The 25,044-nt window shown below is 37.7% G+C and overlaps 1 protein-coding gene across 1 annotated transcript in view; it reads right to left on the bottom strand.

The window, feature by feature from the left end:
- Positions 1 to 25,044, bottom strand: part of MYO10 (myosin X) — a 253,056-nt gene that overhangs the window by 70,471 nt on the left and 157,541 nt on the right. The window contains exons 11-19 of the mRNA XM_036755560.1: positions 24,513 to 24,631; positions 23,789 to 23,935; positions 23,494 to 23,594; positions 23,324 to 23,390; positions 22,048 to 22,140; positions 21,226 to 21,294; positions 20,539 to 20,621; positions 18,297 to 18,405; positions 13,990 to 14,070 (exon numbers count right to left, since the gene is read on the bottom strand). Coding sequence (XP_036611455.1) covers positions 13,990 to 14,070; positions 18,297 to 18,405; positions 20,539 to 20,621; positions 21,226 to 21,294; positions 22,048 to 22,140; positions 23,324 to 23,390; positions 23,494 to 23,594; positions 23,789 to 23,935; positions 24,513 to 24,631 — 869 coding nt within the window. The remainder of the gene's footprint in view (positions 1 to 13,989; positions 14,071 to 18,296; positions 18,406 to 20,538; positions 20,622 to 21,225; positions 21,295 to 22,047; positions 22,141 to 23,323; positions 23,391 to 23,493; positions 23,595 to 23,788; positions 23,936 to 24,512; positions 24,632 to 25,044) is intronic.

Here is a 25,044-nt window from a genome sequence, read left to right as displayed (position 1 = left end):
AATTATATTCAAATGCCAGTTTGTATGGAATCTTTGTTTTATGTAAAAAATCTACACACATAAATTACCTATTAATTACAAGGGTGAAGCTAGTAACTGAACAGAATCCAATGACTAACCCTCAAGCTGCATTCACATGTCCATCTATAAGTTGAGGTTTGTGTTTTACACATTCCTTATTATCTGCTTTCTTTGGCAAAAATTTCCTTTATGATTCTTACTGGAATGGAACAAGTGAATCTCAACAAAATGTGCCTCATCAGGTTTCGCCAGTAGGATTGCAAAATTCAGACATGTATATGCATGTGTAAGGCAGGCATATGATATGCAACAGATGATCGTTCAACTAAAATCCTTTCCCTAATTCAAAACTCATGAGAATCATTTATTAAAACATATTTTAACTAAAGAACACTAGTGTAAATTTTTTAGTGTGGCTACAGTTTCTTTAAAAGTTCACATAATGTAAAAGCTCATACAGAGTACTAAACAAATCAGAAGCAGGCTGCACGTTACTGTATATTGGCTTAAAAATAGAGGAGGATTTCTCTGAAATAGTATATTCAAACCAAAAGAATCTCATCAAAAAACTATACTCACTTTTTTCCATTTTAATGCCAATATCAGCCACTGTCATGTTGAATTAACAAAAAGATTTGTTTCAGATTCAAACACAACTTGAATAATTGAAAGGAGTTTTCTGATAGATTAAACTTCTTCAGGCAATCTAAATCGACACTGACCCACTGGTGAGGAAACTGCAAGACTAGAAACATTTCCAGTTCACTTTGAAATGGCAACCTCCACTTTGCATATGCTCACTTTCACAATTCCACCACATGCAGTTCCCACAAGTCCGATAAAATCTTTCAAATACAGCAACGAAATACAGCCCCTACCTTTGGCTTTCCTTTTCTCTCCCTTTAGTTTTGGTCCACTGTGAAGGGTTGCATCTTTAGCAGTTGAAGCAGTGCCGTTCGCCTGCACTGACGGAGGCACAAAAGCGGGCTTTCTCTGGCTTGCTGGTATTTCAAGCCTTTCATGTGGTATCTTAAGCTGTGCCTGTTTAATTCATTCCTGCCTCTACTCAGAGGAAGTCATGCCTGGCGAGGGCTGGCGCAGCAGTTCATGCTGAAGATATTTGGGACTGGCTCTGAGAAGGCAAACTGGCTTCTATGCAGCCAAAATGCAAATATTTCAAAGCCAGTGAATTCTAAAATTCTAATAGATCAACTACAAAATAACATATAGATATGGACCAGGATAAAAGTAAAGTTACTCAGTTTCAATCTGAGAAAATTTACATAGAGTCTGAGTCCTCACTTTAGCTGCACCCTCTGAGCTGTATTTGTGCCTATTTATCGGGGTCTGTACATAGCTTTGCTGAATAGTTACCATGACAACTTAGTAAACAGGATTCAAGTGACCATTGAGAGAGGCTTGGGGGGATTGTTCTATTTAGTGAGCAGAATGGTCTCTCTTCAATGCCTCCTTTACTGAAACTGCCTGAAAAGGTAAAACTGCCTGCGTGGATGAGATGTTCTCAAAAGGCAAAGAATAAAATGTTGGCAGTTGATGTACCTTTGACTGGGCACAAACCCACATCCACTGTGGTCAGTCTACAGAGCCCCACAAAAATTAATAGCAATGATAGAATGAGGGTGGAATGCCTAAGGGTTCCTGAATGGCTTTTTTCTCTTCCACATTAGGGCCAGGTGAGCATTTGTCAGTAGAAAACAAAGTGGAAATAAACTAATTCTCATCAAGATAGGGCCATCTCAAAGGAAGAGTAGAAAATGAGCCAGGACCAAGTAAGTTTTAGTTATCTCTTGGCTCTGTTTTTCTTTGTTCTTTTATTTACTTCCTTCTGTAGAGAAGAATAAAATTCACATTCTGTAACATGCACACTTGATTCTGATGTTTTACACTGGTGTTTTCCCTTTAGAAGTTCTTTAATACTAACTTTTAATGACAAACATTATTAATACAGTAATAAATACAGACAGTTCTCACTTTATGTTAAGTGGATCCTTCCACAGACCTCTATGTAAAGTGATTTTTGCATAATTTGAATTTGCTGGAGGATGTGGAAAGGGGGGGGTGGGAGGAGAAAGGAAAGAAGGAAGGAAGGGGGCTGGCACATGTTCAAGGACATGGGGGGCTGAGGACAGAGATGTGAGAGCAAGAGAAGGAACATGTGGGCTGGGGGCAGCTACATGGGGGCCTGCCCAAAATCTGAGAGGAAGAATTTTGGTGGGGGAAGGGAGGTTGAAGAGCAGCACATGGGGGTCTGGACACAAACACATATTAAGAGAGGACAGTGAAAAGTGAGGGTGGGGACAGACACGTGGTACCCAAAACACAAGACAGACATGTAGGGGTCTAACAGGTAGGCAGGTGGACAGAGTGAGGCAAAAGTCTCTTCTTTCCACCTGAAGTTTCAAGCCAAAGACCCTGATTCTGGGTGGCAATGAGGGTAGTATTTTTATCTCTGTGCTTCCATTTTTTAGGGGGAGATTGGGGGGTGGGTGGAAAGCTGGAGAGTACTGAACAAATGGGCAGAAGCAGAGAGAGAGCACAGTACTATACAGTAAAGTTAACATAGGTGGGGTTTTTTAAAATGCAATTTCTTTCAGAATTCTTTATGTAAAGCTGAATTTGCATTATGCAAATTTACATAAAGCAAGAACTGCTTGTATTACAAAAGAGAGGTTCTAAAAAGAAAACTAAGCTATCCTCAGTAATTTGGCAGAGGTGCTTTTTTTAAGGCTTCAACAGCACTCCTAGTTAGAATTTTTTTTGTCTGCTATTCAACTTTGACTTCATGGTAAGCTTGAATAGACGGACTTATATATCTCTAAGGTTATTTTTCTTTCTCCTACCCCCAGTAAAACAAAACAAGCATTACAATTTTGTACCATTTTGAAAATGAAAACCAGTCAATCATTCAACATGCATTAAATGTTTACTAGTACTAGGCTAAGCTTAGAGAACACAAAAACAGGCAAAAACACAACCCCTGCCTTCAAGGAGCTCCCGTCCCGATAGGAGAAAGAATATACAAATAACTATGTACATATAAAATATATGCAGCATAGGCAGGATGAGACAGTGACAGTAGATAACAAGGGTAACTACAAGAAGAGAGAAAAGGGACTATTCGGATGTAAGGGCAAATAACAATAATATCCGTGGCATTTCATTTGACCCTCACAACCTTTCAAGGTGGGTGCTACAGAAGTCCCACCAGATGAGGAAGCTGGAGGTCAGAGAGGATACATTCTTAGAACAGAGCTCATCATGGCCCACTTTAGTCTATGTCTATGGCCTCACAGGGACTAAGTGCTTGGAAGCAGGACTGTACTGACTTCTAACTCACCCTCTTCCTACTATGCCATGCTGGTTTGGGGGCAATCAGAAAAACCATCAATTGGAACAATGCAATAGTCTGGAAACTTTCAGGGAAAATGCAATCTCTACACAAATAACAGATCACGGGACCTAAAGCCAGAAAAGAGTTCAAAGCGGGGCAGCTAGGTGGTGTAGTGGATAGAGCAAAGGCCCTGGACTCAGCAGAGTTCAAATCTGGCCTCAGACACTTGACATACCTATTAGCGGTGTGACCCTGGGCAAGTCACTTAACCCCAATTGCCCTGCCCCCCCCCCAAAAAAAGGATAAGGGAAGGAGGAGGTATGGGAGGCCTGGGATTGAATACCCTTCCTTCCCTTCTGGCCCCTTGAACTCCAAATCTCAGTTTACCTCAATCTCTAGAAGGCCTGAGGTTGAATACCTTCCCTGCCTTCCACCCTTGAGAACCTTGACCCAGACTGTGAAGAGGCAATGGCCAGAGGAACATGAATAAGATCCAGTACACCCTCTTCCTCCTCTACTCCCACTTCCCCAAAAAAACCCTAAAACAAAAAACCTGCCTTACCCCGTCCAGAAGAGAAGTCCAGGATCAAGGCCCGAGCTCTTTGGCCACTGTTGAAATACCAACCCATGGAATGGTGAGAGAATCTCAAACTTCTGGTTAAGGTGACAGTGGGAAGAAACACAGAGAAGCCTAGCTCTCTCATTCACTCTCTGATCTGAAGAGGACTCTCGGAAAAAAGTACAATGACGAACGAACCCCATTTCCCCTGTAAAAAGAAGCGAGTGACTCTAAAAGATGTATAGAAACCTGCAATGGCTAGGACAAGGGTGACACCAGAAAAATCCAGCCTAAACTCTGTTAAACAAACCTGAAGCTTGTGACTGCAGGGAAAGGACTTCACTAAGGAATAGAAGAGTAAAGAGAAATAAAACAAACCACCGTTCACAATGAATAAATACTATGGATTAAGAAATTCAAGAGGGAAAGTCAGACAGAGAGCAACAGCAAAACAAATGTTAGCCACGACAACCAACAGTAAAGCCACAAAGAATATAATGGTTTGGCCATGAGGATAATAAGTATGGCTGAAAGAAATGAAGCAAGAGACCTTTTAAATATAAAATTATAATTGAAACAAGAGCTCTGAAGGGAAAGATTGGAAGGAAAAAATTATAAAAGAAAAGTGGAATATATTACCTAAGTAACAGGCTCCCAAGAACTCAATGACTCCATGAGACAATAAAAAGTATCTGAAGATCAAAATATCAGAGGTTCCAAAGTAAATAAAAAATAATGCAAATAACCAGAAAGAAAGAGTTAAAGAACATGAACCACAGTAAAGATCACAGAAGACTATGTTGCAATAATAGAAGAGAGAAAATCTTGGAATAAAATCTTACAATGGACAAAAGACAAAGGCTTATAGCCAGGAACAGTTATCCTACAAAGCTGGGCATAATCCTACAGGGTAAAAATGAACCTTTAATAGATTAGAGGGCTTGCACGAAGTCTTGGTGAAAAAAAAAAAACTGCTAAGTAGAAACAGTAAAATGAAAACACAGAAATTAAGAGAGAAATCTAGAAGTATTTATGAAGAATTAAAAGGAGCTAAACGATGATGAAGTATTTATATTTTAATAGGGAGAAAAGGGACAAGTGAACTTTCAGATGCTCATTGTCCAAGAGTCATAAAATATAAATATAGGAAGATTGGGCAATTCAAGACTTCTTAAATTAAAAATATAGCATGGATCACATTCCTCTTTCACCACCTTCTTGGTAAAGGGCGGAAAAGAGGGCAAACAGGAAACAAAATGAAGCAATGGAATGACATGCCCAGCTATTACACAATTGTCAATTGGGAGCTCGGTCATAAAACAGAATTGGATAGTAGGATGGATAAGAAAGCAGAATCTGACTATATGCTGCTTGAGAAACACACCTGATCATATAAAGATTGACAGAGTTAAAATGAGGAACTAGAGAAGATTTTATTATGCTTTAGGAAAACTAAAAAAAGTCAGAGCAATAATGATGAACTCAGAAACGGGAAGAGTAAAAATGATATGGTTAAGAGAGACAGGTGGAGGAACTATATCATGTTTACAAACTCCATAGACAAGTAATATGAGTAGTTAACATATAGCCACTGAATGCTTAAAAGGGAAAGTGAATTAAATTACAGGGGAAAATAACACAATCATAATAGATGGGGACTTAAAGGGCCCTTCTCAGGCCTGAACAAATCTAAGAACAAGAAAGACATTAGGACCTTGAATAGAATTTTAGATGTTAGATGTGACAGCTGTCTAGAGATTACTAAATGGGAACAGAAAGGAAAATGTTATGTGTGTTTGTACACACATATGTATGCATATGTGTGTATAAATACATTTTATGTTAAAATAATATAAAAATTATAAAATATTTGTTATACAAAGATCCATAAATGTTATCTGTGCATGACTTAAAGGCAGAAATGGTATATACTCATAAAATCTGCAGGCGACACAAACCTGGAAGCTACAGCTAGTATTGTATGAGACAGTCAAGATACACAAAGATATAGACAGACTACAGCATGGGGCTGGACCTAAGTAAAATTCAGTGGGGAAAGACGTTAAGTCTTAGATCTAAGTTCAAAAAACTCAACTTTATAAGACAGGGATTTATTTCTACTTTTGTTTGGGAAATGGGAACAGAAACAGGTGGCCTGCTGATTGGAAGAATCTAGTGCTAGCCCAAAGACACTAGATAGGTTAGATGATTTCAAATGAGCATTTGAACCACAGGACCTTTAATGAGAATAATGAAGTTATCATACAATGCAAGCTATCATTTTTATTAAGTAACTGAAAGGTTACCTAAAGATTAGCAAAAGGTTAAACCATTGACAGTAACTTGTCTATTTGGAAAATCCTTGCCAAAAAAAATCATAAAGCACAATGAATTTTAAAGGAATTGCATCCTGGATAACAAACATCAGGAATTGATTTTTAAAATAGCAAATGATAAAATAACAATAAATAATGAAAAATGAATAAGAAAGTAAACACTGTTAGTAGAATGAATGACCTGCCATCCTAGAGGAACAAGCCTGACAAATGAAAAAGGAAGTAACCTTTCTTAACTTTGACAGAGCTTTTTGTTTGGTTCTACAAAACATACTGAAACAATCAACTGGGGAAGAGGTGTTCTCAGTCAAACAATTATTAGATAAGGTATTTAAATGACTGGAAGAGCTCAGAAATGAATTTATTAGTCATGACTGAGCTGAGGAAACATCAGTGATTACAATTCTTGGCCTAGTGCTATATTGTGATCTGTTGTGTCTGTTGTGATAGATTATAAAACAGCATGTAAGTTGTAGATGATACCAAGATGGTGAATATAATTGATTTTGGCTGAATATTTTGAAACCCTATTTTGCCACTGCCATCACCCCACACCTTTTTATTTTAATAGGCTGGCCATTCAGGCCAGCCAGTCTTCTGTCTGGGGATGCTCATATTTTCTTGAAGATAGCCAGTCCTACCAGAATCAGGAAATTCTCCAAGAAGAACCCATTCACTCATTCTTCTGCTTTTAGCCCTAGAGGAGATACCCTCAGAGGACCTTTAAAGTATTAAGTTTCATTTTATCTAGCCCTCCAATAAGTGAAAGTATGAGTCAGTCTGATTCATATCATAAACTTATACTTGGCTCACTGAGTATGCTGATAATGCCTGAGAGGATCTGTTGGATGGAAAGGACATATAGGAGGGACATTTGCTTCTTATTTATTTTGCTACATTCAAACATAGAAAGATGTTTGTCAACAATGTTTAATTTTTCTGGTGAGGACAAAGTATAGTCTATTTAATTCTGTATCACAAACTTGAAGATTAAATAATACCTCTACCATTGTAGAAGAATGCTCAGCAGCCTAAAGAAGCAAAAATAAGTACCAGTGGGTAAGAAAATAAAACCAAACAACCAAATCTTTTACTACACCCTAACTACCAAAAGATACTGGGTCACATGCTCCAATTACATTTTTCTGAAAAGTGTATTAATCCTTCTAGAATATAGCTTTCTTGAGTTCCTGTTTTTAAAGGTGGCTCATGTATGATTAGAATCTAATTTTTTTCTTTATCATATAATGACCCTGATACAAAATCAGAGTGAAGTATAGTGAAAAACATCAGCAGTCAAGCCAGCAACCCTCCTGACAATGCAAATTCATCTTTCGAAAGGTAGGTATAATTCAACAGTAAATGGCAATAGTTGCACTGTTTCCCTAGGGAGAGAAGAGAACTCTGATACAACATAAAATTAGATGTTCTGGAAACTCTGGGAGACTAGTTCTCATGCTTATCGAGATTTTGTGATAGTCACCTGTATGTTCCCTTCTTTAATTCCATCTTATAAACCCCTTAGGGGATTTGGCTGAGGAATGTTAATGAGAGCCCTTTCTGTCCAAAACTCTTTGCTTAGATATTTTGTGAGAAAAGACTGAATAGTGCCTGACTTTCCTTAGGGAACTGTTCTAATGAGGTTAAAGAATGTTTTGAAGGATAAATCTCCCATGGCTTATTATATATGGTAGATTGTTCTTAGCTATTAATGTAGCATATGCCAAATTTTAAATTAAAAGGCAAAATAATCACATTTTTTATTCCCAAGTCATCAAAGAGCAACAATAAGTGAGGCCTTGTCCTTTATTTCTCATCACATTCTAGAGAAATCTTTATATTTCAAACTTCAACATTTTTTAAAGTACTTACCTACAGTATGGGGCATTGGGGAGTAATACAAAAACAAAATGAGACATAGTCCCTACCTTCATTGATTTTACCACCACCTACCTAGCAAGAGAACAGAATAGGTACACAAATCATTATGATGAACACTAAGTGCATGAGAGAGGCATAAATCAAGTGAGGAGAAAGTATTAGGGGATGAGGGTACAGGAAAGGGATGGGTCATTAAGGTTTATGACTAACCAGAAATCAGGGAAGGATTTATGGAAGAGAAAGCACTGGGGCTAAGGAGAGAAAGGATTTCAGCAAGTTAAGATGGAAGACTAGGTGGAGGTATACAGGTAGGATAGGATGGGATGTGTACCACGTGACAAGTAGTCCAGGCCAGTTTGGCCGGCCTATAGCCATAGAGGGAGATAGAACAGGAAAAGTAGGATGATGCTTGGTGATTAAATCCCTGAATGCCAGGCTAAGGCGCTTGAACTTTATGTTAAGAAACAGGAAGTCAATGAAAGATTTTGAACAATAGAATAACATGATCAGATCTGTGTCAGGAGGAAAATTAATCTGGAAACATTATGTTTAAAGATTAGAAGGAAGAAAGACAGGTTAGGAGAGCTAATCCATTATGGCAAAAAACTTAATGTAGTAGCCATGATGAGGAAAGTTTTAAAAATAGCCTTCATAACCTAAGAGCCAGGAAGAAATCCTAACATGGGCTTAGAAAGGACACTCTACTGGTCAACAGTGGGAAAGCATCCTATATAAAAGAAAAAAAACAATTCCATGGCTGCGTAGGGAAGAAACACTGCCATTTCGAAGATGTTCTCTCTTTACACCAAGAAACAAATACCTTCAAATAACAGACCAAACCCTCCTTCCAAAACCAAAGCAAAACCGTCTTTCTTCAGGCTTTCTCTTCTCTTTATCAATACCCAAGTAAACCTTGAGAAAGGCAAGCTCATCTTCCCATGTATAAATCTCTCTCTCCGTATGTGTATATGTACGTGTGTGTGTGTGTGTGTGTATATATATATATATATTTTCATATGTGTGTGTGTACACACACACACACACTCACACACACACACACACACACACAATCTCCCCCAGGACACTCTGGATTTGGTTACTCTTCCCAATGAGCTGGAACACTTTCCAACATTTACCTATGAGCATAACTTTGCACGTGCTTTGACACTTTTCAAATCTGTTGATTCTGGGGGAATCTGAGAAGGTGGTGCTGCCATTCTCTTCTCTCCACATTCAACAAATATACATTCTTCACAGAATCCCAGAGCTGGAAGGGAGCTCAGCAATAAGAATTCTTAACCTGGGGTCCATGGATCTCTAGATTTCAGAGGGTCTATGAACTTGGAAAAAACATTTGCATTTTTCTCATCTCTAACCTCGGTTTCTTTTGAAATCTGAAGAATTTTATTTTTTTATTTAAAAACATCATTCTAAGAAGAGGGTCCATGGGTTTTTACAGAATCCCAAAGTAGGAACCATGACAGACACAAAAGTCAGGAAACAATGATCTAGTTCAACCCTTACATTGAGAAAAAGCCTTTCTACAACGTTCCTGATGAGTGGTCCTTCGTTCTTTATTTGAAAACTTCTAATAAGGAAGAACTCTCTCCCATTCTGCTTCTTTCCCACATCAAGGAATACATTTCAATTTGGACTGCTCTAATTTGTTAGGTAGATTTTCCTCATGTCAAGCTGAAATCTGCCTCTCTCCCAAACAGTGCTTCTCATTCTACCTTTCGGGGTTAAGCAGGAGTATGGTGGATCCTCTTCTATGTGAAATCCCCTGAAATACTTTATATGATCACAGATTCTGAGCTGAAAAGGTCCTCAGAAACCATCTAGTCCAGTGCCCTTGTTCACAGATAGGGAAACTGAAGACCAGACAAATTATGGAACTAAAGCTTAAGGTCACAAGGGGCAGAACTATTTAGCAGTATGTGGCAGCTAAATCTTCTCTACTTTAAACACCTTCATTTCTTTAAACTAGTCCTTGTATGGAAAGATTTGAGGTTCCCATTCTGGTAATGCGCCTACAATCGCTCTTCCGATTTACTGTCGTGTTTTCTAAAGCGTGACTTCAAGAATTGGACATAATAATAATTACACAGCTCGGCATCAAGTAGCTTTGGAAACATGACCACTGATGACATTTTTTCCCTTTAAAGTTTTATCTTTCAAATGAAGATAAATGCTGAAATGTTTCTTTATAAAGGAAAACTCCTGAGAGTTCTTTAAATGCAGAGATTGTTTTTTGCTTCTTCTTTGTATCCACAATGCTTAGCATAGTGCCTGGCACTAGTAAGTGTTTAATAAATACCTACTGATTGGTTCAAAGTGACCCAAATGGGGAACTGATATGCAATTTATAATTCACTACAATGATGTTCAAATTTTTTTTTTTACATTGTAAGTAAATGAAGAATGAGGAGTCATAAATTATTTCCTGATTTTTACTCTCTTGATACTCAAAATTACAGTCAAATACTGGACTTTACAGACTGTTAACATACACTTCTTAACGCAAACTGTAATCTGTGTTTGTACTTTGTATTTTGTGAGTGTCTTAAAAAGCACCAAGATTATTTTATAAATTCTTCCACTATCTGCTTTTCTCCACGGAATTAATTACTGACTACAATAGATGAGGAACACATGAGCTAATGAAAACCAAAACATTATGGAATAATTACTGGGAAATAATTATTGGAAAACTTATGGAATAATCCTGGATACATTTGCTCATTTTTTTTAAGAAATTGCAAAACAGCAGCAATTATTGGTCAAATAGAAAACAAGCACGGAAAAATAAGCTAAAAGTGAAAAAGGTCACTGTCTTTTACCTCTCAGAGATAGAAATACTTTTAACAAATTCCAAAGCCTTCAAAAGTACTAGTTGCATCACCCGTAATAAAATATTAAAAAATATTTTAAAGGTTACTGGGGCTTAAAAATGTATGAAGGAAGTTTAGTACCATGATTTGAATATTTTCAAATCTGGCATTTTATCTAATATTAGGAACTGTGCTAAGTCACCAATGGTTCTGCTGGAAGTTGAGTCATTAACAGTTGACCCCAATTATAGGAACCAAAAGAGACTGTAAAAGATAAATGTTCTAATTATTAAACAAAAGAAAAATACTGACTGCTTAGTAATAATAATAATAGCTAACGTTTACATATACAGTTCTTGCTTTATGTAAATTCAACTTTATTTAAGCAGAAGAACTTACAAGTCACACAGGAGAGACAGCCACCGCTACCACCAGCACCAGAATGTGGACTTGGTGTGAGACTTCTCATGCCAGGGGAAGAGACCTTTGCCTGTTCTGCCCATACACTGACCAGTGTGTCCACCCCTTTTATCAATCCAAGCTCAGGTCGCTTGTTGTCTGTCCCCAACCCTCACATGTCACCTGTCTTCTCCTTTCTGTGTCTGGTCCCTACTTATCTGCTCCTCCACCTGTCCCTCCACCCCCATTCTTTCTCCTGCTCTCGCTTCTCTGTCCCCCACACCCACACGTCCTTGAACCTTGTGCCAGCCCCCTCCCTCCACAGGCATATGGCTCCCTTTCGGCCACCTCCCTCCCTTCCCCACTTCCACGGGCAAATTTGCATTACATAAAAAGTTGCTTTATGTAGAGGTATGAAGAAAGGTCTTCTTACATAAAGAAAACTATTGCTTACTATATATGCCAGGCATTGCACTACGCATTCCACAATTATTATCTTATTTGAGCCTCACAACAGCCCTGGGAGGTGGGAACTATTGCCACCCCCCATTTTACAGATGAGGAAACTGAGGAAAAGAAGAGTTAAGAAACATGACCAGGATCGCACAGATAGTAAGTATCTGGCTGGATTTGAACTCTGGTCTTCCTGACTCCAAGGCCAGTGCTCTATCCATCTGGACACGTATTCGGTCTTTTGATGAGTTAATATTCACGACAGAATGCTAAGGAGTTAGTTTTTCAAAGTTAATGGCTCCAAAGTGAAGAATACAAGCAGAACTATCTGGCATAAATTATTCTACTTCAGGGGATTACTAAAGGTTGTAGACAAAAAGCTTCATTTCATCATGGATTGTGGTTAGGCTCCAAGAGAATATATACGGTCGGTGTATCTTGAGGTTATGTGAAAACCCCAACTGGAACAGCAGTATCTCATGAGCCAGTGTCAAGTGATGTGAAATATCCTAAGCAAGGTCTGATGTTAATTTTCAAAAAAGGCATCTGTTTGACCAATACGGAAATGTTTTACATGACTGCACATGTATAACCTACATTTGAATGCTTATTGTTTCAGAGAGGGAGAAGAGAAAGAAGGATAGAGTTTGGAACTCAAAACTTTAAAAGAAACAAGTTAAAAAAATGTTTTAACATGTAATTGGGGAAAAAAATAAAAAATGATGTATTTTAAAAAATAATTTTTTAAAAAGGAATTTGTTAGATACTTGGAAAATTCAGCATGGTTGGGCAACGGGATCTGTAGACCTTGCCTACGATCAAAGCTTCATTTTAATAAGGGATGGAAAGTTACATGGAAACATTTTATCACCACAAAGAACACTGGCTTTGCTGCCTATGTGTAAGAACTCCTTAGAATGCCGGATGCCTTTATAAATATTTATTTACATACCAAAAAATTACAGAAAACCTCAATGTTTCCTATATAATGTATTCTAGAAACACTAAAAAGGGGATATAGAAGTATGACTTGAAAAAATTACAGATAGCTTAGATTCAATAAAATAACAAACCTATAAGTAACGTAGAGAGGTTCCTCTGCTTAAGTTACCAAACACAAATACAGCACACAGACACACACACGCACATACACACACCCAAGGACATTAATCATTTTACACATATATGAATATAATAAGACACCTATTGCTTACACATAAAACTCAAAAAAGTTGGGAATATTATGTTTTCTCTTTTAAACTAAATACTTTCTCCCCATTTTAGCTACCATCCATTTGTCAAACTCTACCCAGTTATTTTTTAGTTATGGGTCAACAAATTGAATATAATATTCTTTCAAGCTAACACATTTCTTTATAGTATACAAGGAGCGCAGTAAAGCTGACTCCACCTTTTCTTTCAACCCATAAAACCAACTGGATTTTACTGGAGAAGATTTCTTCCAGCCATAAAAACGGGACTGCCAAAAGTCAGTTTTCCCAAATCAGACTAACTTCCATCAATACTGAAACAGAACTCTCTGACCATTTGCAAAAAGCATCTAGCTTGAAATTTTGGAAAAAGATCTAGAAAACAGACAAAGCTAGTAACAAACTGCCTTTCTTTAGATAGCCTCTGCTTTTCATCCCCTCACATTCAGTATATAACAGCTGTTTGCACTTTGGACAACTAAAATCATCACGTCCAGACAAATATTGAAGCTGCCTGAAGGTAATATATAAAAACACAGATTTAAGTCTGCTTTAAGAACAAAAAAAACATTTCTACAATACGTACAAATCCAGGGGAGAACCTCCTATTTCAAACCTGAGGCTAAATACAAATTTGAAAACATTTAAAATGGTTCATTTTATTACAAATGAAAGACTTCTCTGAAGTGTAACGACATTTTCCAAAAAAGTGAAATGGAGATATGATTGGCTTCTAGTTTTAAAACGAAAGTTTCTACCTAAGATTTGAATAACAGTGTGAGTATATGACTAGCACATAACACGTTCAAATACGTTCCAAGTGACCTGACAGAAACTAAAATAATGAGAATCCACTCTCCCGCTCCCGCCCCCTTCAGAGACTCTTGTTCCAAGAAGCCAAATACTATAATAAGTCATCTAGATCTGAGAGTACCTTAAATCTTACCTTCTGCATGTTTGGCTTGATACATCGAACAAAGAAAGGATTAGATGTGCTCAATGTGGCCATTAAGGAATGCAGAGAGTCCTATTGAAAAGGAAAAAAAAAATCTCTTTTAGTTTCCTATTATTTTACCCTTTTAGTTTCTAAGCACCCCAAGGCACTTCTAATAGCAATCTTAGTTGACAGAGAGTAGCCACTTTTTTTTTTGTATTTTCATTTTCAAAGTCTAAGTCCAATGTAAAAAGAAGTCTGTAAGACACTATTATTTATGTTGGGAGATGGGGAAAGCCTCATATATGAAGTCTCATACTATAGAAAAGCATATTATTACTGCTACCAGTCCAAATAATCATTCTACCTACATACAAAACTAATCCATTTCTTTTGTTTTTAAACAAAGGAGAACAGTAAAAGCAAAACTTAATTTTTTAAAAAAAGTACATTTTTTCCCCATTCTAGCAAAGTCTTCTCCTTTAGCATTTTTCATCAGAAATGTAACTGATTGCTTATTCTACTTATGAGGAAACTGAATGGGAAAGGATTGCCATCCCTTCCCACTTAGGGAAAAGCTGGGAGGAGGGTGACCATCCTTTTCAAATGATCTTTTAATTTTCAGGAAATAGGTATTCTGTTTACAGTGTAAAGCCTATAATTCCTTAGCCTTCACAAATTGGTCTGGCCTCTCTCTCCAGCTTTATATTAGAATACTTTGCAACACAAACCCTTGGCTTTAGTCAGACTAGACAACCCACAGTCCCTTATACATTGAGCATCCTCCTGCCTCTGCTTTTGTTCCTGTTGTTTCATCTGCCTAGAACCTACCTTTCACTACTTAATCAATAGTATTCATTCCTTCTTGAAGGTCAGCTCAAGCGTTACCTCTTGCTTGAAACCTCCCCTGACCACCACAGCCCAGTGTTATACCTCTACTTTTTCTGAATTCCTATGGAGTTGTGCCATTCATTTGGGACTCAAAATATGCTTAATAAATGTTTGTTGACTGACCACCAGACTCTGTGTGTATCTCCTGTCTCTAACTAAAATTTAATTTCTCTGAGAAGAGAGGACAACTAGCCTTTAATATCCCCCCGCAGAGCCTTGTTAGTCAGCAGATCCTCCATTGGTAAATACCACAAGATCACAGATGCAGAGCCAGAAGGGACTGCAGAGGTCATCTAGTCTTCCTCCCTTCTTTTTTCAGATAAAAAAACTGAAGCCCATGGAAGTGAAATGGTTTGCCCAAGGTCACAGAAAAAGTGAGTGTCAGTGGAAGAATCCATTTTCAGGTGTATAAATGAGCTCAAAAAAATGACAGCAAAAAAAAAAAAAAAAGGCAATGAGGCTGTTCCACCATTAAGCTGCATTAAAAAAAATTTACCTAACTTCCATGTTCAACATTGTCATTTCTACCATCACTAACATTCGCCCTATCACCGCCGTGAACAACTCCTTTTTTATAAAGTTCATGCCACTTCCTCTCGATTCTTGTCACTTTCATCTATCAAAGTCTCGATTACTTTCCCAAAGTTCTCTGTGATTTTTGACAGTAGGCTCATAGTCCTCCCCCTTACCCCCTTCCATGCCACTATCCATGGAAATCTCAATACAGAGGTTGAGAACTTTTCTAATACCCATCTTCACAGCTTCCTGATATCAGCTACAATGAACTCCATTCCATGACATTCTAGCAACTCTCAAGAATCGCCAGACCTAAGATATAAAGACGGCTTAAAATTATGCTCCCTCTGAGACCCCAAACTCTGACATTCCCCTTTCTTAAGGCCTTTCCACTTCTCCAACACCGTTATTCCTGCTCTACCTGATGTTCTGTCATGATCTTCAAAGTTCCTTAACATCACTCCCCATTCTCCCACTTAAAACTCTTCTGGCCATCACTTTGCTCCTTGACCCTGTGGTCGGCCACTTTAACAACATCCTCTCTTCTCCATCCTTGAATCCTTGAAAAATACTTTTTGTATTTCTACCTTATTAACTCTTTCATCCTGGGTAAATCCTACCATGCTTTTTTCCCTACTACAAGCTATAAGACGCTTCTTGAGGAAACCATATACTATCTCTACACTAAGCTACTAATTTATGTGATCTCACTTCAACTTTGCTCTACCAATCTCTCTCATAAACTTCCTTCCTGTCTGTCATCTGTAGACATGAGCAGGTGGTCTTTATTCTATTTTTTTAATTTCCCTGTCACTTTAGGAAGAGAGAATCATAGAATCTCCCATTGGGAGGGAATTCTGATGCCAGAGAGTTTAGTCAATAAAGGAGTAAATTATCTTCTATAACATAAACAACTAGCTATCCAGCCTCTAGAGAGGGACAATCCACATCTTCCTAAGGTTGCTCATTCACTCTTACAGAGCTCTGTTTATTTGGAAGTTTCCCCTTCTTCAGAAAACATAAATTTGCCACCCACTTCTGCCCATGGCTCTTGGTGCTGCCTTCAGGGGCTGTCCTCTGTTCCCCTCCCCTTTACTTTGAATATCCTAGAAAAAGTAGCCAATACCTGCTGCCTCCACTGCCTCACCTTCCAACTCATTCCTTTATCCTTTGAAGTCTGACATTTATTCCCAGGACTCTACTGTCCTCAACTATGATTTCCTTGAGAGCAAGGAATTTTGGGGGGTTGGGGTGGGGTCGTGGTTCTTTGAGTTCCCAGAATTTGATTAGCATTGTGCCTGGCACGTGGTAGATACTTAATAAATGCTTATTAGACTACTAAAAATTCTCTTCCAAAGTCACTAACAGCCTTAGGAATGGACTTTCCCTCTCCTCACCTTCATCCTTCTTGGCCTTTCTATGATATCTGACACCATGGAACATCCCACTGTTTATGATACCTTCTTCCCTTTCTCTGGCACCACAACACTCCAGTACTGCTATTATATATTATAACACATAAATATGCATATATATTATATATACACTATTATTGCTCTCCTCCAGCCTCTTTAACCAATCCTCCCTGCTCAACCACCCACCCTCTCCACAGAGCTCCAAGTAGCCTATTGCCAAGAGACAGTTGAAAACTCAAATTCAAAATATCAAAAACTGAACCCATCACTTTCTCCCCTAAATTTGCTTCTCCTCACTAACCTCCTGATGTCCTGTTAACACCATCCTTCCAGGCTACTTGGCTCACAGGGTTCTATTACCTTCTAACTTTCCCCTTATCCCATACATCCAAATGACTAAATCCTATTGATCCTACCTTTGCAGAGCATCGGGCGTCAATCCCCTTCCTTTCAATGTCTGTGGAAGCTGTCATAGTTCATGCCCTCACTTCTTCTCACATAGATTATAATAATAGCTTCCTAAATTAGTTCTCTGCCTCTAGTCTTTCCCTACTCTAATTACTGCTGTTCAAGCAATTTTCTTGATGCACTATTATGATCATATACTTCACCCTTTTAATCAAAAACTTCCAGGGACTCCCACTGCCATTTTAAGTTCTTCTTCAACTTTGATTTACCCATAAAACCTTGGCTTCAATTTACCTATCCCCTTCGCATATTCCATTTTCCTGCCAATTCTTTGATCCCTGTTCTCTTGCTCCCCTTCCCTATCCTGGCTTTCATGACAAAAACAAAAATACAGAGAGATGACAAGAGCAATTATTCCTTTTGCACACATCCCCCCCGCCCCCTAGAAAAAATGACCCCACATCTCTGTCCACTGAAGTCCCTGTGCTCCATCCAGATCGCATGCAGTCCAGCTCTTCCCTAAAGCTTACACTAATATCTTTCCAACAAGAAAGAGATTTCTTCCTTCTCAAATTTCACAGCAGTTTGCCTAAACCTCTCCTTTGCATGTACCTCATTCTCTGCTGGGTTAGTGTTATTTGTGTACTTGTCCTGCATATTGATTGGAAGTTCCCTGGCAGCAGGGTTCATATCTTATGCACCTGGATATGACTTTTGCATCTGGCACATAGTGGAAAATTAATTAATGCCTACTGAATTAAAATTTTCTTTAATATTCAATCTTGAAAATCTTTTTTTCATCAGAACATTTTAAACACATAAAGGAAAAGGAGATAAACCTACCCCATGCTCAAATGAAGTACTTTAATAAACAGCACAATTTGAGAATACCACTCTGACCACAACTAAAGCAGCTATGCATTTTTTTTTTGTAAAAAATAAAAGGATTTTATTTCTACAAATCATTTTGGTTTAAAATTAAAGAAAATTTAAAAAAAATTTCTAACACTTCCTGATGCGTACCAAGTACCATTTTCAATTTTTAAAGTGACATTAAACGATAAGACACCAAAGACACCTTAAACTAACCTTGAACTGTGAGCTGACAGTAGGCCTCTTGTGTTTACTTCCACATTTCAAGGTTTCCTGGTTATTTCGGCTTGAAACATGTTCAAATAGATCATAGATGAAATCAAGTCTAAAAGAGAAACAACAAAGCCTTCACAGAAGTAATCATAAAATTATTATGCTTCATCTTCCTATGATTACAGCCCTTTTTTCAATCTGATAACTCAAAGTTATTTACTGTAGTCTAAGTTAACACTACTTTCAAAGGCTGAAAGCTTATTATCAAGAACAGGTTAGCCATGGGAATCATGATATAGTTCATCTGTGCTGAGATGATACTTAGTACTTCTGAAAACTTGGACAAATTTCACAACTCCACTGGCCTCAGTTGACTCATCCTTACAATTGAAAGGGTTAAATGAAATGGCTTCTGATGTTCCTTTCAACTATAAATCTATGCTCCCTCTAAGTCTAAAAAAAGATTGTGCCTCCATTTGTAGGTAAAGAATTAGAGGCAAAATAACTGAATCTCAGCTTTGATATTTACTAGCCATATGTCCCTGGTAAATCACTTGCCCCAAGTGGGTCTATGTTTCATCAGGAAAATAATATGGGAGAGAGAATGTGAGCCAGATACTACTTTGCATAAACTTTGTATTTGTTTAATTCTGTGAACATTGTATTTCCTAGTAGAGTATAAGCAAGGACTATCTGATTTTATCTTCCTATGGTGCTCAGTTATGGAAGAAAGCACAACTCCAGAGTCAATAATACCTGATTGTTAAAGTCAGGTATTTTACCTACATATGGGGCTGTGTGGTTCTGGCCATGTCCCTTAACCTTTCACTGACCCAGGCAACTCCCCAAGAGAAGTAGTTGCAGAACAGCATCAGATTTGCATTGATAAAGGGGCTTTTCTCAATGGGAATTTTTTACAAGGCAAAGAAAAATCCTCAGTGTCTTGCATATAGGATGTGTTTATTTTACTATTTACTGAAGATAATCTGAAAAAAAAAAAACCTCCAGAGTCTAGAAATTGGAGGACTAGACCTTTGACCCAATGTGAACCCAGAAAGATAACAACCATCTTGTGACGCTGTCCACTACTTATAACAGCTAGGTGGCACAGTAGATAAGAGGGTTAAGCTTGGAGTCAGGAAGACTCATCTTCCTGAGATCAAATCCAGCCTCAGACACATATTAGCTGTGTTACTCTCAGCAAGTCACTTAACCTGTTTGCCTTAGTTCCTCATCTGTAAAATGAGCTGGAGAAGAAATGGGAAACCACTCCAGTATCTCTGCAAAGAAAACCCCAATGGATCATGAGAAGCTGGACGCAACTGAAATGACTGAACAAAATGTATTTGGTTTCCTAACAAGTTTTTTAAACTAAGCTACTGATTATAATTCGAGTTTTTTCATTATTAAAATCAAGCAACTTCTTTACGCTTTTCCGTTATAGTAAACAAATTAATTTCTTTTATAAACAAAATAAAAACATTTGTTTATTCATGAGGAATAAGGATGAAGAAAAGAAACTGTGGATTCCACATCAAATAATTTTCACACTAGAAATAAAACTTCAAATCTATGGGCTATGAAAATGTTAAGGTGGGATAGCCTCACTATGGAGCTGTGTCTTTCAAAGGCAGAGAGGTGGGCATTTAGCTGTCAAATGAGGACCACTGATTCAAGTACAAACAAAGGCCTGCTCTACCTAATTTTACAGATGAGGAAACTGAGGCAAACAGGGTTAAGTGACTTGCCCAGGATCACAGAGTTAATAAGTATCTGAGGTACGGTTTGAATTCAGATCTTTGTGACTCCAGGCCCAGTGCTTTAACCACTGCACCACTTAACTGCCCTTAGTAACATTAAATACTAATTTTAATCAGTGAGTGACCAATTTTTAAGGTTTCCCTTTGACTTTGTAGTACTACTTTGTACTAGCCATTCCTAAGTGGCAATTTTTTTAAGTGAAATAAAATAAATTTGGTTTCAAAGTTGTTTCTGAGAATTTCCTGACCATGCTTGAGATAATAGGAAAGAGAATTGAGGATTCAATGACTTAAGCTAAACCACTAAGATATTTATGTTACATGTTTAACATAAAAATATTACCAAGGTCAGGCTATTACAGAATGTTCTAGAAGAATAGTAATACTTTAAATACTACTATATGAAAAATATACATAGTATAATTCAGTAGCAATCACATCTGCATTTGTTGGCCAATTACTTCTCAGTGAGTGGTGTTACATACCGGCTTTCCCTTAGCAAGTTGAGAAGGTCATCTCGGAATGTATCTCTGTTCTTCTCCAAAATTCCCCTTACATCATATTGCACCTGTTAAACCGCCCCCCACCACAAAAAGGGAAATAGAATTTGGGGGAAGGTGAGGAAGTGGGGGAGAAGAGAAAGAGAGAAAGAGAAGAGAGAGAGAGAGAGAGGAGAGAGAGAGAGAGAGAGAGAGATTCAGTAAACTTGATAAAATTTAACAGTAAAAAGAAAACATTTCAATGAGTTTATCTTCCTTTGAAAAAACAAGTATTTCTCTAAAAGGTATTAAGAGGAATTTTACAGGGACTTTTGGAAATCTTCCACTAAAACCCTACTTTGATGATGTACTAAAGTGGAGGTGACCCTGGGTTCTCCAAAGCTCTATGCCAGCACACTATAAGCCTCGGCAGCTCTCATAAAGCTGACAAAGCTTGAGAACAAGTCCTATGACAATAACATTCTGTCGTCTTCACTTTGGCCTAGTTCAGAGAGGTTCGTTATAGGAAGGTAAGCTACTAAGTGCTCAGTTCTTCTTTGGCCCCCAGCCTAATCATGGATTGTCTACAAAAGCATGGAGAAGCTGCGATTTGTGTCAACGGAGGAACTAACCAGATTGACAAAACTATGGCTCTTCTCAAACATTGAAAAAGAAATCCTAAAAATATATTACCTCTCCAGCATAGTGTTTTACTCCAAAATTATTAACAGCAACTCGTGGCTTCACATAAAAGTGGTTATGCTAAATTAAAAAGAAAAAGAAAAAATGAATAATTCAACAAGCATTTTTAGTGTTCACTCTATAAAGAGTACTATAAAAAGTAATAGGGGGAATACAAAGTTTAGATAAATCTTGGTCTCTGACTTCACAGAGTTTACTGTCTTGTAAGGAGACAGGACACACCTAGAAGTAAATACCAAAAGATACTTAAGTGTATTAAGAAGAAGTATAAACAAAGTCCTATCTCAAGTCTGAGGAGGGAGAGGTCATTCTCTATAAGGGAAACCAGGAAAGGCTTCACTGATATTTGAGCTGGGCTGAACTGAAAGGATATGTAGAAATGCAATGGTATGAGACGGAGAGGGAGCAACTCCAGACACAGAGTACAGGTGGGACCTATATAATAACAGAGAACTCAGCAACCTGGCATATGTCATCAAAACCCTCGACACCATACACACCATTAGAAGGGCTGATATTGTAACCTGGTACATGTCCTAAAGTTTACAAGGTTAGTAAATCACTTTGCTACTCTCACGCTAAATACTGATAACACGGTGCAGCAGTGGATCAAACAGGAAGGATGTCTACGGTTAATTTAACTCAGCTTAAAGTATCTGTTCTAGCGAATGGTTCAAAAAAGGTGTTATGGTTTGGAAAGCAGATACAATGTGGGCACTAAGGAAATAATCAACGTTCTCAAAGATTAGGTGTACACTTAATCTAAAGGTTCATTATTTGAGGTAGAAGAATCTGGAATGGTCTTTGACATACAGCATGCTGAGCATGTAATTTCTCCAGTAAGGTGGTATCTGTGGCCTGAGGAAAATGACTTTCTTCATTGATAAGGGCAAGTAGTCCAAGTTTCTAAAAGAGGGGAGAAAAAAACAAGAATGTTTTTAAAACATAAAAGGGGAAGGACAGTTTTCCTATTGGGTCTTTAATCAGAGCTGCCTTTCTGACCCCTCACTCGCTTATACAACAAGGTACATAAAATAGTTATTTCTAAGAATGAAAAAAAGTTTTTAACCCCACACTGTGACAGAAAAAATTATTTAGATCCTATTAGTGGTTTTTTTATAATTGTTTTTTAGTGCAGGTAGATGGTACAGTGGATTGAGTGCTGTGCCTTAAGTCAGAAAAACTCTTATTTCTGAGTTTAAATCTGGTCTCAGACATTTACTAACTGTGTGAACACATCACTGAATCCTGTTTGCCTCAGTTTCCTCATCTGTGAAATGAGTTGGAGAAGGAAATGGTATACCACGCTAGTATCTTTGCAAAGAAAATCCCAAATGGGGTCACAAAGAGTTGGACACAACTGAAAACAATAATAGCTTTTTAAAAATCAAATGAAAAAGGAGGTTTGGTGGGACACGTATAACACTGGGCATGGAATCAGGAAGACCTTGGCTTAAATACTTCCTCTGCAACGTACAAGCTGTCTAACTAATCCTGGGCAAATCACTTTAACTTCCATGTGCCTCAGACAACCTTAGGATTTTTCTTTAGGTCACAGATAGGTCAGGGCTCTGCATTACCCACATTACCTCTCCCCACACCCTCATAGATTCTTCATTTCCATAAAAAGATATGCATTTATTTTCAGTAACTGGAATTTTAGATTTTTTTTTTGGCTGCATAGCACAGTTACTGCCATAGGTAAAAATTTCAGATATCAAGTTATAATCTAAATTTTAGAAAAGCATAACCAACCATATCTGGTTCAAAAATATACACATATATTCTATATGTATGTATATATGCAAACATACATGTATACATTTACATATACATTTGTATTTATATAAAAACTTAAGATTCTGGTGAAATTAAAATCAAAGTGGAAGGTAGGAAATGCTACTATGATCACAGAATCACAGAACTGTCAAAGCTGGAAGACAACTCTAATTAGAATACAATAGACCATTCTGGCTTCTTTCACACTTTTCAAGTGCAAGTTAGTACAAGCTATTTTGTTCTCATAAGCACAAACTAACACAGCTGAGCACCCTGGGGACTTTAAACACATTCTCCAACAAGGGATTACCTTCTCAATCAGATCTAGACATTCTCCGTTGTCTATCCAGTCAATATCTTCCCACACTAGTCCTTCTCTATAATAAAAGCAGAAGGTAACATTTTAATTTCAAATATAACTTTAAAATTCTCAATTTTTCTTTGCTCACTTTGGAAATGGTACTTTGAAACCATGATTACCTGCTATATTCCAGTTGTTCCAAAGAAAAAATGTGCTTATTGAAATACTCCTGAAGCTTTTCATTTGCATAGTTTATACTGAACTGCTCAAAATGGTTAACCTAAGAGGAAAGAAGAAGTATTGGACAATAAATATCTTCAAGTTTCCCATTCATAAAAGGCAAGTCAAGAAGAGAAAAAAAATAAAAAATCCACAGTCAGCTTCAGAAATCCATTCTGAGCTTCAAATAAGGGATTTAACAGCAATAGGCTTACATATGGAAGAATTATTGAATACCCATCTTCTTAAACATACCTCAAAATTTTCAAATCCAAATATGTCTAGAATTCCAATCGACTTGAAGTCATCTTTGCCTTTGATTCTGCTGTTAATTTTCTTAATAATCCAGGCAAAACACTGGGAATAAAGTGCCATGGCCATGGAATCCCTGCTATCTGCTGCCTGTGGGACAGATCAGACATATTAAGCACACTGTTAGTTCTATTTCATGGTTTGTCCTTTTCACCAGATGTAGCAGGCATGGTATGAGTCTACCCCCATCTAAGCAAATCAATAGATCCACTCTCAAATCTGCCAGTGGGTTATGCTTCAAAGTTTGTAACTTTGTAGCTTGGAAATTATTTTCCAATAAGAACCTAATCTTTAGGTTCTCAAGCCAGTCCCCAAAAATGCCCACTTTAGTTTGAGTGAATGTAACACTAACAGTCCTAGCCTGAATATTGGGTCTTAGAAGAAAGTTACATAGTAAAGGAGAGAACAAAGTGTAGGGAAATGTTTTATTTTTCCTTTTCCTTGGCTCGGAATCAGTTCTAGGCAAAATTTTGAAAGGGCACAAAGTTAGTATTCGATATCTTCCCCACTTTCTGATATCCTTATCTCAGGTCCCTAGTGCCCTCATGTTGGCTTTCACCTTCCACTATGGTACCCCATCCCCAACTGTTTGATTTATCTTCTCTAGAGAGCATCCACAGCCTTCCCTTTATTTCATAAATTGACCTAGGGAAAAATTAAGAATTACTTGTTGTATGTTGAGAGGTGTTAAGATCTCTTCTCCCCTGAGTATCATTGATCTCTGTGTCAAGGCATCAGTTAGCTGTGTTGAGTCCAACCCAAGTAACTCTGCAGATCTACCAAGGGCTGCCAAAAAAGAAAAAATAAATTTAAAAAGATAAGCAAAATGCAGACTGTATTTGTACAAGACGGAACGGGAGGTTTCTTCTTTGTGATGAGACTTAAGCCTGTACTAGCATGTCCTAGCAAGGGTGGGGAATCTATGGCCTCAAGGCCGCATGTAGCCCTCTAGGTCTTCAAGTGCAGCCCTTTGATTGAATCTAAACTTCACAGAACAAATCCCCTTTATAAAAGGATTTGTTCTGTAAAACTTGGACTCAGTCAAAAGGCCACACCCAAGAACCTAGAAGGCCACATGTGGCCTCGAGGCTGCAGGTTCCCCAGCCTGTATTTAAACAAGAATATTCTTGAATCATTTTCCTTGGAAATTACAGAACACTGAAACAAATAAGTATTCATATAGACTTATGCAATTTTGG

This window comes from Trichosurus vulpecula, chromosome 1 (assembly GCF_011100635.1).
Source record: "Trichosurus vulpecula isolate mTriVul1 chromosome 1, mTriVul1.pri, whole genome shotgun sequence".
In the NCBI taxonomy this organism is placed as follows: domain Eukaryota; kingdom Metazoa; phylum Chordata; class Mammalia; order Diprotodontia; family Phalangeridae; genus Trichosurus; species Trichosurus vulpecula.
The sequence above is the reverse complement of the archived record's forward strand: the minus strand, read 5'-3'. Positions and strand labels throughout refer to the sequence as shown.